We start from the raw sequence: 15,225 nt of genomic DNA on the forward strand, positions 1-15,225 counted from the left end.
CTCAAACAAAATTTATATTAAAGGCTACATTTAGAGTGTTGAAAGTGAAGAGCTTTTAGCCTTGTCTCCTAAGGAAAGTATTATTTCAGTGTAAGAACTCTACAAAGGTGTTTTTATAAAGTTTTATTCGCATGAAAGGAAGAAACAAATTCCTATACTTGCACTACTGGGCCCAGAGTGACAAAACACCTAAATCTTTTATTATTTGAATGAAGATACAATGGCTGGAAATCAGACCTGCGGAACAGTCAAGGTAAACCATGGCTTAATTGTCCTCTCTGTATTTCATCCTATGTGCTTTAAGTAGAAAGGTTACTTATAAACTTTCTGAATTAGTGATCAACTGCTGACCTTGAATTTCTCACGTGCTCACATAAAAACATTTATGAAATGTTCTGCTATTCTGTTGAGTGTATTTAGTTTCATGTAATTCTGTAGATCAGTTACCACAGCTTCAGAGACCACCAAGAGTCTCTGTACCAATATACTCATGTGCAAGGCTTTAACAAATGTATTGAGTATGTTTACTTGTGGATTTAGAGTTCTGGGTGTGGTGGGTCTCTAACACATTAACCATATACTAACTGAAAAAAAGGAACAGGTCAAAAAGCTTACCTCAGGGATACTTCTTGTAACTGACATGGGGTTAACTACAAAGGAACTGTCAGATTTTGGAACAGCAGCATCCTGTACGTTTGGTCTGTTAAGTGATTTTAGTCTCTCTTCCAAATTATCTCCCATTTCTTCATTTTCAGCAATAACAGGTAGCACAGGAGCTGGCTCTTCCAGAGATGGATATGTAAAATCCACTGCAGGAGGGGGGACAGGAGGGAACCATAAGAGAATTCTCAAAACCACAAAAGCAAAACAACCCCCCCATTCTAACCCAAAATTTAGCTTTTAGTCATAACGAGACTTTCCTAAAAACACCTGAATGAATGAAAGACTCATCCAGTAACTACGAATGCTTGGTGGGGTGTTATCCTTTATACTTACAAGAAACAGTCACTGCTTCAGTCTTGCCACGCTGGGGTGGAGTTACTCTAGCATTTGTTGTATACTGGGGAAAACAAAGGAGCCAGTTTTCATAACCTCCCTCTAGAATTAAAGGTTCATTCTGCAGGATGGTTTTGCTTTCCCACTGTATGGAAAAAAAAAGTTTAAAGTTAATTGATTTAAAAATAGAAAGTAAACTTTTACAGCTTAATAGTGTTGTTTAAATTCCTGTGCCTAGTCATTAAATTGAGATATTGTTTTTTGAGATTTTAAACAAGAATTAGAGGTTGCAAAAAAAGGGATCTTTTTTGTGTTTGAGGAGAATGCCCAGCACAGCTGGGTTCCTGGCTCTGCCTACAACAGGGTGTGAATATTTCCAGTAAAAAAAGAACCACTTACTGCTACTTCACATAACAGTCCTCCACACAGAAAAGTATTTTTATTACAGTATTTGCTTCAGTTTCTTATCTGGTATGTTTGCTGAGGGATTAGTGATTTAGAAAGAATAACACTGACTTTCTGAAACCCCTTGAGAGTTCAGGGTTCAGACTGCCCTCCTCCTGATGTCCTCAGCTCTAGTACATGAACAAGACAGTATAGAAAACAGTCTCTAAAGCAATGAAGGAGGAGAACTGCTGAACTATCTCCGAACCCCAGTCCTGACTGTCAAGGTAACAGAAAGATTTGCAGTCTTTCACAAGAGCCACCACTGTACAGAGGAGGGACAACACAGCCACAGAGAATTTGACTTGAAAATGTTGGGCATCTCCTCACTGTGGAGCCTGTAAGCTTCCTGCACTGATGAAATTCAAATTTAATGTTTTCCTAAAAGTTATATTCAGAAATGCAGAAAAGTTAACTGTGCTGAAAATATTTCTGGAGCCTCCTTCATTGCAGCCCCTCCACTGTAGGAAGTACCACCTGGCTGACAGGACTGCAAAGTAGGTGACCAACCAGTTTCCAGGGATAAGGAATTACTGTTGCTAATACAGGAGACAGGGTGACTGTTCCTGGGAAACAGGACTAAAAGTACTTTCCCAAATAACTCTGTCAGGAAAAAACTCTAAGTTGATGAGCTCCTTGTTGAGGAAGTGAGTTGAATCATTCTGCTGTTTACCTGTTTTATAAATTATACTGTCCTCTACTCGAGTACAGTGTGAAACTTCAAACTACACTTCTGCTATCAAAACAAGCAGGCTTTGAAAACTCAACCAAGTGTCATTAAGGCCTCCATATACTTTGTAAATACAAGTGCTTCAAGGCCTTATTTACTATGATGAATTAATTAATGAAGTAAAGGATGAAATCTGCCAACCTTAAAAAGTGCATCTTTCAGGCTCTGTAGAGTTGTTCCCAGCTTTAAGTCTTCAGCAGAACTAAACCAGTCTAGCAGTATAACATAATGGAACTGTCCTCTCCTCTTCCATGAATCCCTAGAATCCTCTGGGAGTCTAGCTTCAATAAGGTAAGCAGTATCTCTGAAATGTATTAAAATGCATTTAAAGATTCATGTACAAGTAACATTTTGTCCAACAATATATAATCCATAGATGTTTATGTGCTTGGATAAAATAAATATACATTGTGTTGAAGTCAGTACATAGAACAAGATAGAACATAGTGTTCAAGAACAGAGCTGTGCAGATACATCTCACCCACTGGTACACAGCAGGAATTCTGACACTAGGTGTAAAAGCTTTAAAAGCATGTACTTTTTTAGAAAATTTAATCTTTCACTCTCATTTAACATCATGACTTACCCAGGATGGATAGCTTCTTCTGGGACACTGATGGATTTTGGAATACAGGATTCCTGATAATCCTTTGATTTTCGAGCATCCATTATAAGCAATTCAATATTTTTATCTGACATCATTGCAAACAGTCTCTCAGGTGTGACTGCTCCTTGATAGAGAGAAGCAATTACATGTAAGAAGTTCCATTATAAATGAAGATAGCTATGAATGGCTATGGTATCTGACTGGTGCAATCAAGACTGCAAACAGATAAAAGAGAACTAAGAAGTCCCACAAAGTCATGGAGGTGAGACATTACAGCGTAGGTCTTTTGCTCCCACTGCTGTAGTGATCAGCACCTGATCTGTTAGATTAGACAATACTGAATATTTCAGTGATAAACAAGTTTAACGTATTGTGGTCTCATTTAAATCAAGCTATATAGGCAAGCATTTGTGAATGACGTGCTGCAGATATTCCTCTTAAGTTCATGAGACATAACGAAGGCTTTAATACGGAGTTTAAGGAATTACTGATTTGTTGTAACTGAAATGCAGGATACTAGAACTTCATCAAAATATTTGAACTGTGAGATGACTCCTGAGAAGGACTGCAGCTGTGAGGTGATTAGTGCACAGTCATACAGAAACCTTTTTCACATTAGTGCGAGCATTGCATCTCTTACCACTCAGGCTATCAGACTGATCTTTTCTTTCCAGTGAATGCTTTGTTTCACCATTAATCTATATAAGGGAAAAAGGAAAAAAAAAGAGTTTAGCATGTAATACTGAGAACTAAGGTGGCCAACAGACAATGACTCTCACAGAGCCTGAAGGAAACTTGTCATTTAAGCCATGGGAACAAGCACAGCACAAGGGAGCTGCTTCTGAAGATGTGCTGACAAATGTACTCAAAAGATACTGAGGTTGCTGCCCTGCCTAGACAGAAAACAGTTAGAAAGGTAGTACAATCTGGGACACCATCATCTACCAGAAGAAATTCTTTAAGTATTTGTTGAGAATTAAGTGTTAATTGTTTCCATACTACTGCTAAAAAGTCAACCTTCCCCTAAAATGGAAACATGTTATCCTTAATATCAGTTTGTCACCATTACCTTGGGTTTTTTGCACTAATTCTGGCATAAAACAGAATTTGACTTAATTATAAAGCTCAGTCTATCTTATACAAGACTTGGAGGCTACTAGGACTTCACATATCCCAAAGAAATGTCAAAAAAGGGTTACAGAGAGTGTCGATTAATTCAAAAACTCCCACCTTGATTCTGAACTGGAAATTGCTACTAGTAGAGACCAAATTCTAGACTGAAACTATACATTCACATTGAATTAGAGTTTGTAAACATCTTCACTTACCCTTTGGCTTTTTCCTTTGGAATCCACAGCACTTTCTGAGGAGGTTTTGGCTGAGCTCTTTCCATCATCTTTTGGTTCTTGCTTTTTCTGCAGCTCTTGTCTGTCCCTCTCTTCAAGTCTCTTCCGAACTTCAGCTTCCTCATATCTATTGGGGGAAAAAAGTGCCATTTCTTCAATGTTGTGGTTTTGGCTAACCTTGGATTATTAATATCAAAATCACTAAGTATTCAGTCAAAAACTTTAAAAGAAGTACTTAGAATTTTAAGAAGTTAAAGTATTGCCAATTTTTGTATTCCAACAAACTCCATTTTGCTTCCTACGTGGTCTTATTTCTCCCACTTTTGGGTTGGTTTTCTTATTGTTAAATCTTGGTTTGAGTCCTATTACATAGCCACTGATTATAAAGCTATTTTTTCTTCAAACCTGGGGTCATGCTTAGCTATGGTATCTCTGAATGTTTTACCTTCCACAGAAAAGGGGAGGTACTGGTGACTTACAAGTAAACTCCAATATACTACAACAGCCATCCCACGTATTCTATTTCATTTTGCAATGGAGCCAGTGAAGAGTAAGTTCAGATATCTAAATTTGCTTTTTCTGGGACTTTGGATCAGAACTACTTACACAGTAATCACCTTCAGAATGTAAGTTGACTCCATGATGTGCTCACCTGTGTGCCTGGTGCTTGTTTCAAACCTGGGCCTACAGGGAAGCCAATGCAAGAACTACAAGGAGTTTTGGGGAATGAGGTCTTGCATATACCTGTCCTTTTCATAAAGCATCAGATTTGAAAATTACCCTCCCAGCCTTTCACCACTGGAAGGACAATCATGGTATTGTAAGCCAGTGATCTCCAAACTGCAGTTTTCAGATCACCCACTGGAGGTTTGTACAGTCACATCATTGTTCAACAGTATTCACTTACATTTCCTACAGCTGAGAAGCTGAAGGGTTACTAGTATCATAAAACAAAAATAGAATGTTTGACCTAACAATTTGGATGACTGAAGCAAGAAGGAAAACATGAACTCAGAACTGTGTTAGTAAGCGCTCATTTTAACCAGATGTTGCGTAATGAGGGTTAAAATAACCATGACAATACAGCTGTATTTCAGTTCAGAAGTACTGTGTTAATAACCTAGTTCATTCAATCAAATTCCACCTCCAAGTCTACTGCACTAATTGCCCACTAATAGGAAGGAGGCAGCAAGTCTGTAATTTTATTTTTAAACAGGCTTCTTGATTTGGCACAGGCATTGTAAGTTAGAACTGAGCATTTTGTTCCCGCTTGGAGTTAATGACACTAAAGCATATTTCAGATTTTAGTTTAATTTGGTCAGTATGAAATATTTACCCATCAATTTCCTATTTATACTTCTGAAGCATGTAGTAGGTCATTCATGTAAGCATTCCTGCCCCTATACAAGTTTCATAAGCTCTACTTTTAGTTAACAATTAACATTCAAACTATTTGCTGGCCTACTGCCTGGAGAAGAAGTTATACAAATAATTTCCTTGAAACTACTTCTGTAGTTACGCAGGAGTCATGTTTCATTTCTGTTACCTTTAAATATTTACACATTTTGCCAAAGTAGTTAAAAGTTACTGCGTCAGCTTCAAAACTCTGTTCCTTTCATAAAAAGACATAAGCTATTTAAACAACAAGTCTCTATATTTTAGGTTTCTCTGATTCTGTCAATGTTTACTCTTACAGTGAATTTCTAGCTGTGTTTAATTGTAAGACTCACCTAAACAAAGAAAATCTAAAGATTGTTTCATACACAGTGTCATGAGATCTCTATGAAGTCACTCTTCACATACATGTAACTGCACTCACAGTTCGCCTAAACTAACTTTATAGATTTAGCACTTTGGAGGGCATAAAATACACTTTCACAAGAATACTTGGGAGGAGGGGGGTGGGACAAGACACTTGTGAAGGGACATGTGCTCAGCTGCAGAGAGAGAGTTAAAAGAGTGAGAAAGTCGCTAAGGATGCAAGAAGCAGAGAAAGCTGGAATTAAGAACTACTGTGCTAAATATCACCTAAAGATAGACCCTACCTTACAACTTCTCACTAACACAATTTCATGTCTAATGACACAAAGATTGTGTCACTTGACAGCTGATAATCAGGTACTCAAAAGCCCATTAGCATCTGCTCAATTACATACTGGCAGAACTGTGCATTCCTTACACATATCTGCAAGTGGCAGAGGAAAGGTGTGGCTAAAGAATCAAAACCTGGCATTTCTTAGTATAAACTACATCCAGACTAGGGGGACTTTTTAGCCTATCTGATTATTAGGAACGTTCATTAATATATTTGGGCTCAGATGACCTATGATTAAAAGGCTGAGGAGGAAATTGCTCCTGATCATCTCTCCTGTATATGTACTTCAGACCTTGTGGTCTTTTTATTAGTCAATTAACAAAACTAAGAGACACTCTCAACAAAGCAAACCTACCAGGAATTAGCAGAAAGTGTACAAAATTAGTGTGTGGCAGTGAAAATTATCTCTAGTAAAAGACTTCTGGGAATAAATTTAAGCTCTTCAGAGTTTCAGGTACCTATGGTTTACTCAAGTGCAATTGCTTACTACTAAATAGCATGAAAATCTGCACTTGGCACAGATACAGGCTCGAGGTTAAAGGAACAATGTCTTAGCCATTAACTATGATACATACCTGAGTTTAAGGCTGTCTGACAGAATTTCAGCTTCATCAAGAGCTTTTTTTAAATTTGTAGGTCCCAGAATTGAATGAAAATAATCCTAAAATGACAAGCATCACATCACATAAATATACAGTTTAACAATGCCTACCTCTATGCATATCAAGAGTCACTAATGTATGGAGAATTGATATTATAATAATATTAATGCTAAAAAAAAGAACTGGTTTGAATCATAATATCGTAATATTTTCCATACAAACATGAGTTTTGCTTTCTAGCACTAATAAATAGAGGCTAGACAAGGCAACTTCACCAAAAAAGTCTGACTGCTAAAAATTACAAGAATATCTTTCCACGAAAAAATATTCACAGATCTGGCAATTTGTATAGTTCATACATAAAAAAACCCAAAAAAACCTGTAAAATATTAACACCAGACTTGTCAGAAAACAAGAAAGAAAAAATAGCAACATAAGTGAGACAGTTTACTTAATATCAATGTGATCCTTTGAATTGGAATGTGTATTAGTGTAATTCTCTGTACTTCTCATACTTTGACCAATGCAGAAGAGATCAGTCAGAAAGCTTTTATACCTGCTGCTGCTTAAAATCAGGTCTCTTTCTAATAAGGTTATAAACAGCCACATATTTCATGTATAGGATATAAGCTTTTTCTTCATCTCCATCCAGTCTGCTTTCCTCTGCTGCCTTGAAAATCTTAAGGGCACTCTGCACATAACTGAAACCAAAGAAGAAGAGTAAAGCACATAATTGTTGACTTGTCCTCAAACACCTTTTCATTACAAGATGCCATCTTAAGTGTTTACAGGTTTCACCCATATATTAAGCATTTGATTTTACCACCTTAATATAAAGCTTTCATTAAATATGAATTGCAATCATGTCCCTCCAAATAATGTTTATATTTGCTAGTTTGTTTACCAGCCTTATTTAAAGTCTTCCATAATTAAATACCATAGTGATATATGGAAAAAGGTACTCTTCCCTTCTAAGAATAACTTTCTTTCTAGGAAAAACTAAATCATAGTAAGACAAAATTAAATCACTGATTGTCTAAAAATGCTAGAGGCAAAGCATTCAGACACTTGCTAAAGGTTTTGTTATTTTTACAGATTTGTATTTATGTAACCTTTCTTCTAAGTATGCAGATTTTCATGGGCATTGTGCTCTGTCCAAGTCATGTTTTGGCAGTATGCCAAGTGACTTCTTAAGGCAGTAAGCACATCCAATGAGACAGCTGAGAGCCATATATGACTACTGAAGATTTTGTATCTAGCAGAAATAATGAAGGAAATTTAGATCCACTACAAATTTGTTCTGGAACCACTAATATTTGAAGTATTAATTCAAAATCAATTATAACATATATACCTTTTTGTACTGGTCTTTTCAGGTTTTACTTCAGTCTTCTTGTTGAGATCTTTCAATGAAGTAGAGAGGTATAGCTCCTTAGGTACAGATGCCACAGCAGGCATGTTAATATTATTACTTATGCCCCTTCTAGGATGTTACAGCTTCTTAGAAGTCTCTATTTTTCTGGAGGAGGAAAAAAGGGTAGGAAGAGCCAAATTATATTCCAATTACTTTTAGTATAGTAGTTATAGTTATCTGTGTAGGTTTATTACCTAATTTATCTCACCTTATGTGAGCTAGCAAACAGAGTGTCTGAACAATTAATAGTATAAATTAATCCTCTCAAAGTGACAGAATTATTTGAAATCACTTCAGATAATTGATCGAGAATGTCCAGCAATAAGGTGCTAACAGAAAAAAAAAAAAAAAGCAATGCTGACTCATGAATGTTCAAAACCATCATATCTAGCAAATTTATTCTACTGAAATGCCAGCAAGTATACTATAAAAAAATAGCTGACTCCTGTGTACTCTGCAAATACACATTACTCTCTCTGAAAAATGACTTCTAATGTCTTGCTAAGAGATAAGCTGAGAACAGGAAGGCTGCTACCAATAAAGTCTACTGAAACATTTTGGAAATCCTGTAGGTCTTCAACTCCTTGGTACCATTGACTTTGAGCTTTCATTTGAAAGTGCTCTCCAGGTAGCCATGAAATAGTTAAGCAGTTTGGTCACAAGGGACTGTTACATCATGTTATCTGAGATAGGGAAGTCCATGAAGTCTCCTGCAGACAGTCTAACTAAAACTCTTTGCAGCTAGCACGCAGTGAGCTATTTTAGCCTTGGGGGTGGCAGGGGAGGAACGAAGCCCCCTCACAAGCAAGAGGTGAGACATTCAGATGTGAGCAATACTGAAGGAATGAAAGGGGACTCATTACAAGACAGACACTCAAATGATATCAGCAAGAAAGTTATTTCCTAGTAGAGAAAAGCCACGTGGCTTTTGACAAGATGAAGGTAGAGCATTTCTCGTTCACTCTCAATGTGATCAGCATCAAGTGTGACCAAAAAAAACCAGCCAGTGACCTCAGAGGGAAGTTTCATCTGACCAAATTGATCAGTAGCTGACTGCCACTCAATGAGGTAGTCCCAATTTCCCTTCCTCTTTCTCATGCTGTTCTGGTACTTCTCCAAACTCTTTTTGAGCCAATTCAGCCTGCTGAAGAAGCAGAAAGGCTATATAGCTTGTGCAAGGGCAGCAGTTGGCATGTGCAGTCAAGAATGAGAAGCGAAGGTGGGAATGGGATCCCTTCCCAAGGCTCAGAGCTGTTGTACTCCTTGAAGTGTTACTGCACAGGGTATTGCCAGGTTGACTCTTGTTGGTCTAGGAACTGGTTATCAAACAAAGACACTAAGTTAACACAAACCTTTGGTGTAATGTCTGGTATGCCAAGGTCAGACTAAACAGTATCTAGCAAAATAACTTACTGCTCGAACACAGATGCTGTACTTGCTAATTCCCTTGATAACTAGGTATCAGCTTTTTAAAACTGAAAAATTTGTTTAAAATCCTCTCTTAGTAGACTAATTTCCAGATAATTCTATAAAGTTATAAAGTAAGTACTGAAGTCTTCAAATACTATCTTTAATACATAGAATTAAAAACACATCCCATACCTCACTCATCCTAAAACATTGTCTTTTCTATATGATGTGTCATTCATTCAATTGTAACTTTCAGGGAGATACTTAGGAGCTGAAAACAAGGCAGATAATTCATTAGAACTGCATGCACTAGAAACAAAACACAGACATTCCGTGCCCCAAAGAAAACCTTCACAGTACAAAAGCCTTTTAGCATAAAACAAAGACATACTTTTTGCAACCTCATAAAGAGAGGCTTCACTCTTATTAAGATTTTAGTATTGCTTGTCTCATTCTACCTTCAGAGCATGTCTTTACCTGGCTTTTTTTTTTTCCATGGAACTGTAAATAGACTTTTCCTTTGAAGCTTTTAAGTCCTTTCCAAATATATCTTCAATGTTTGCTCTCTTATGTAACCAGTATTTTCTTAATCTTAAGTGGCAGCATTTGGTTGTGTTCTGACAGAATATTGTAACTAAATACGCAGTCTGAATAAGATATGCACATAGCATTAGAGTGCTGTGTGCATATGAGCAAAAATAAAGCTCAAGATTATGTGGAAGATGAACCATTTAATGATGTCAGTAAATTCTCAAGTGTTGCTGACACACCTTGAAAAGGGCAGATCTGGAACATCATCTATACAAATACAGAACTAGTAAATAAAAGCCACCTCTGAGCTTTGGTCTGAAACAAAAATTGTCTTTCCACATTTTCCTACAGTCACTTAAATTATAACTGCAGGTCTTTAAACTGCCATGCAAGTTCACTGCTGAACTTTTATTTTCTGATTAAATGAAACTTCTATACCTTTTTTAAAACATGAACATCTAACCATAGTATCTGATGAATAAGGTATTACCTTTGACCTCCCACAGCACCACAATTCATACAATATACTGCAGTGAAATAAGAAAGAATGGATAAGGAACAACATTTTCTAAACTTCTTAAAAAATCAAATTCTCAACTACATACTTCATCGAAATACACCCAGCATATGTGGTAAGTTGATATGAGGTTTCAGCTGCAGTTTCTAAGACATTTTTCTATACATAATCTTAATTTTGGATCTATAACTAACATCTTCCGGTTTATGCATCACAAATGCCCCAAGTGGATTTTAGTTACTACAGACTGACCATTGTTGACTGCTCAGTCTTAGCTTGTAAGGACCCTTAAAATTTCTTAAGCTTCTACTAAATGTTAAGATGTGCATTACCTTAATTTTCTTCATATTCAAATGAACATGGTTTTATTTCCTTAATTTTTGAGCAAGCTTTGGGAAGACTGTAATTTCAGAGTCCAAATCAGCTCCTTCATTGATAAATACTGTCATCTGATTTTGAACACAATTTTTTTGCAGCTATCAGATTCCTAACTGGCCTAGTCTCAGTGGAGGAATCCAGCAAAATCCAGTTGCACAAATACAGTTTGGAACTAGTCAACATCAAAGAAAACTGGATCATAAACCCATGCATACAGGGGACTGAAGAAGTTGTAATAGCTAAATCTACTTTTAGTCAACCCTATGAGGAAGAAGCTATTCCAGGTTTGTCAACTTTTATCTTAAAAATTAAGATCAAACTCAAAACCTGAGACCTTTTCTAGCCCCAGCTGAAGCATTATTTCTGGCCCCTTCTTCATACCTATGAGTGCTGAAAACAAGGCCAATATCCCTAAATATAAGTGAAGTCATGCTTATATGATTATAGGCATTTGACATACTTAGAATGGATAGTTTTACCCTGACAGAGAAACATACCTGTTGGTAACAGGTTTTTCAACATCTAATTATCATGCCAGTTTCACTAAGGATATGAGTAAGCTTTAAGTGGAATGACTACAGAAAGAACAACGCACTGAAGCAGTTACACTGCAAGCAGTGCACACACTAAAACATTGTGAAATACTGACACAAGTAATGTGCATCACCAATTCAGGTATGTAATAAAGTATTATTCACTTACTTATTTTTGTCTATAGCACTTGAGCAAATGAGAAATGGATTTCTCATGAGCATTAAGCTACTCAGTTCCCTCAAAATTAAGTTTTACTGTCTGCACTTAGTACACAAGAGTTGGTTTTGCTAAGATTATCAGTTTGAGTCTAGAGACCGAGAATTAGTCAATGACTGAACTACACAATCAATCAGCATATTCAGTTCTGTGAGTCCTCTAGCTCTCTTCCAGGCTCGGCTACTGTTAATACTACAGGCCTTGGTCCTGTAACCTAATGTGCATAGGATGATTGTAACTACTGGGGCTTCTTATGGCAAGCTCATTATGCTCCCAGAGAGTCTCCAAACTTTCACCATTCTTCTGGTTCCAGGGCAATAACACACCAGGAGTCTCTCTCCAGGCACGTACCGTGCTGAAACCTGCACCAACCCGCACTGCCAAGCCTCGCAAGGACTCTCTCCTCTCCACGCAGTGAGAAAACCCTTTGACAGACAACCATCCAACAGTTTCACTGATACCGAGGGGAAAGAAAGACACTATAAAGTTTCTAAAATACACTGGGTTTTCTGCAGGAAGTTTGAAAGTTATTCCATCTAAGTAAAACCACAAATAGTTCCACTTGTTATTTAGATAAATGAACATTTACAAGGCGTAGGCAAACAGCAGAGGTGATAAGAAGCCGGGGAGGTGACGAGGAGGCAGACAACTCCTTCAAGTTTCTAAGCGGGCGGTCAATAGCGCTGCGGCGGCCCGGCCGGGCTGTGGCAATCTCCATGACACCGCAGCTCGCGGGCCGCAGGAGTGCGGCACTCTGGGAAGCGCCGCTTCCCTGCCATCTTCCTCCGGCCGCTCTCGGGCTCGGCGGCGGCTCCGCCGGCCCCGCTCGCTCCTCACCCCGGCCGGGCTAAGGCTGGGAGACTGCGGGCTGCCCAAGGTCACACCGCCGGCTCCCCGCCGTGCCAGGCCCGACTCTCCCGGCGCGGCCCAGACCGGCTCCCTGTCCTCCGCAGCCCCTGGAGGGCCGCTCCCCCCGCACGGCGGGGCTGGGCCCGGGGATCCCTCCAAGGGCGCCCGCCCCCCCGTCGGAGGGAGCCCCCCTGCCCCGCAGGCCTCGCTCGCCGCCGGCCCAGAGCCGCCCCGGCCGCGCACTCACCGTCGCGGGGACTCGCCGCCTCCGCCCGCCGGCCCGGGGCAGGCCCATGTCCGAGCGCGGCCGCCGAGGAGACGCTACGCGGCCATGGCTGCTGGGGCGGAACTCGGCGGCGTCCCTCCCTCCCTGCTTCCCTCCCTCCTGCCGGGCCCCGCTCCCCGCGGGGGCGGGGACTGTCACGGCCCTATCCGTGCCGCGGGGCCGGCTCGGGCCGTGCGGGTGCGGGGCGGCCGTGCCGCCGGCCCGCGGACCCTGCGGGGCGCGGCAGCGCCGGGGCGGGCGGGGGACGCCGACCCACGGCCGCCGTGGAGCTGCCTCAGAGCTGGGGTGGCTCCGGGGGCGGTGTGAGAGGAGGGAGACGCGGTGACTCGCCCAACACCACCCGCCGGCTCTGGGGAGCGCTCCGAGGGGGCGCGAGGTTACCTGCCGTGCCCTGCCGGCCCCCATGAGCTGCTGCCCCGCCGGACCTGGCTCCTCGTCTTGGGAGCGGGAGATTTCTTACTGTGCCCAAGGCACCAAGAGCGGGCTCTGGGGTCTGTCACAGTCTGTAGGACATCCCAGTGTTTGTATGGGGTGTTAAACTGGCTCACTGCACTGTGCAATCTGGTGTGGGAAAGCGAGACACCTCTTTATAAACATATCTTATTTTTAATTTAGAGAAAACTGGATTGATAGGGGACACTCCAAGTTTTCTGTTAATGACAGTGTTTTCTGTGCGTCTTGTATTACTACAAGCATCGTATCTCAGGGATGGCAGGTATGTGTGGCCGTGCTGGTACAGTGATGCTGGGAAAAGGGGAGAGGCTGGTCGTGCCGTGGAGATTTTAAACAAATGGAGAAGATGCTCTGTGCTGCCACAATCCTGGCCTGTCCCCTAACTGTGTTGGAGGGTGAGGGGATTCAACAACTACATTTCAACCTGGTACTCAGTTTTGCCAATGGAAATGTCTTGTGAGTTTCCATCAGTGACTTTAGAAAACATGGAGATGCCTGTCTCCATGTAGCCTTCCAAAATACTTCTGGAAGCTGAACTGTATCACAGTACCTAGTGGTACAGTAATGTTGGTTGGTACTGGGCACATGAAAGGCTCAGACAATTTCTCCATCTGTAGTTTGCAGGATGTGTCAGTGTTCAGGCATGTCAAAGGTTTGGGAGAAATGAGAACAGTGATACGTCTCCTTTATTGTGCGGAAAGGTGAATACCAAAGTAAGTCAATAGATTCCAACAACTTTAAGCTGAACTGAATATTAATAACACCACGCTCTTGTAAGTGCCTTTTTCAGACCTGCTGTACGTGTTTTAGCCAGGGTGGGTGATGCCAGGTAGTTATGACAAGATGGAAGGGTTAAGTCCAGTGATGTCAGAGCTTGGGATGTGTACAAATTAATGTTGACTCTCATACTCACTGCTGTCCAAACTGGACTCAGAGAACCCCTTTATTTCTCTTATATGAAAAAACTGTGTGATACAATCTTTGGTTTTACTTGGAGGGGCAAACTCCAGCCATATATAGAGAAGTGTTTGGGGAGGAGCTGCCTATGCAATTAGCTTTACCCCACTCCGGAGCTTGTTAAAACATGCTAATAATGTTGATTAAGTTATAACATGCTGTGGTTGCCTCAGGTTAGAACACATTTTCCTATCAGCACGTATGCTCTTGTGTAGCAGTATTAAATAAATAAAGAAAATAATTTCAGTAGAAATTGGTGTGCTTTTCAGTGGAATGTATTAGATTATTTAGCTAAAAAAATTTACATCTTCTACAGCAGGGTAAAATAGAAACCATACTTTACAGATGTGAAATGTGTTCTGACTTGCCTACATCAGATATCCAATGTCTCTCTCTTACATGTAGTTTTGGTGAATCCCATAAAAAAAACTAGACGTGATTATTTTGTGATCATAATAATGAAAACTGATATACAGTGCTAATGGAATAAATGCAGACTGCATTCTTCACCTCTATGACAGATTGTCAATAATGTCAGGAAAGTTTGGCTTTTCTGTAGCACTGCTGCTAGCACCACAGTCTTCCTGTTTTATTGGCACACGCCTGTGAGGACATTGTAACATTTTCTGTGTCTACCGTTACTGCCTAAATGAAAATAACAATACATGCTAAATCCTTGTTGAGAGACGCAGATGCTTGTCAACAACGAAAGAGAAGTGTGCTGAAGGTTGGATTTAATGTTTCCATGCCCTGGGTGAGCAGTGGCAGCCCCGAGGTGCTTGAATTTGTTCTCTAGTGCCGCCTTCTGGCTGAGCACGCCTGGAAAAAAACAGTCCACAGGTGACAGGAAGGAACGGTTA

General features: G+C 40.2%; 1 protein-coding gene across 4 annotated transcripts in view; it reads right to left on the bottom strand.

Moving 5' to 3' along the window:
* USP8 (ubiquitin specific peptidase 8) overlaps positions 1–13,073 on the bottom strand; it is a 22,599-nt gene extending 9,526 nt beyond the window's left edge. For 3 of the 4 annotated variants that reach the window (XM_038147542.1, XM_038147541.1, XM_038147539.1), the window contains exons 1-10: positions 12,917–13,073; positions 8,175–8,339; positions 7,377–7,521; positions 6,794–6,879; positions 4,106–4,250; positions 3,418–3,475; positions 2,757–2,901; positions 2,312–2,474; positions 997–1,141; positions 616–809 (exon numbers count right to left, since the gene is read on the bottom strand). In XM_038147542.1, the coding sequence (XP_038003470.1) occupies positions 616–809; positions 997–1,141; positions 2,312–2,474; positions 2,757–2,901; positions 3,418–3,475; positions 4,106–4,250; positions 6,794–6,879; positions 7,377–7,521; positions 8,175–8,278 (1,185 nt within the window). In that variant the 5' untranslated portion in view covers positions 8,279–8,339; positions 12,917–13,073. Of the gene's footprint in view, positions 1–615; positions 810–996; positions 1,142–2,311; positions 2,475–2,756; positions 2,902–3,417; positions 3,476–4,105; positions 4,251–6,793; positions 6,880–7,376; positions 7,522–8,174; positions 8,340–9,836; positions 9,916–12,916 lie in introns of all 4 variants that reach the window. The other variant, XM_038147540.1, reaches the window with a different exon arrangement.
* Positions 13,074–15,225: the final 2,152 nt, after the last annotated feature.

Source organism: Motacilla alba, chromosome 10 (assembly GCF_015832195.1).
Source record: "Motacilla alba alba isolate MOTALB_02 chromosome 10, Motacilla_alba_V1.0_pri, whole genome shotgun sequence".
NCBI lineage: Eukaryota > Metazoa > Chordata > Aves > Passeriformes > Motacillidae > Motacilla > Motacilla alba.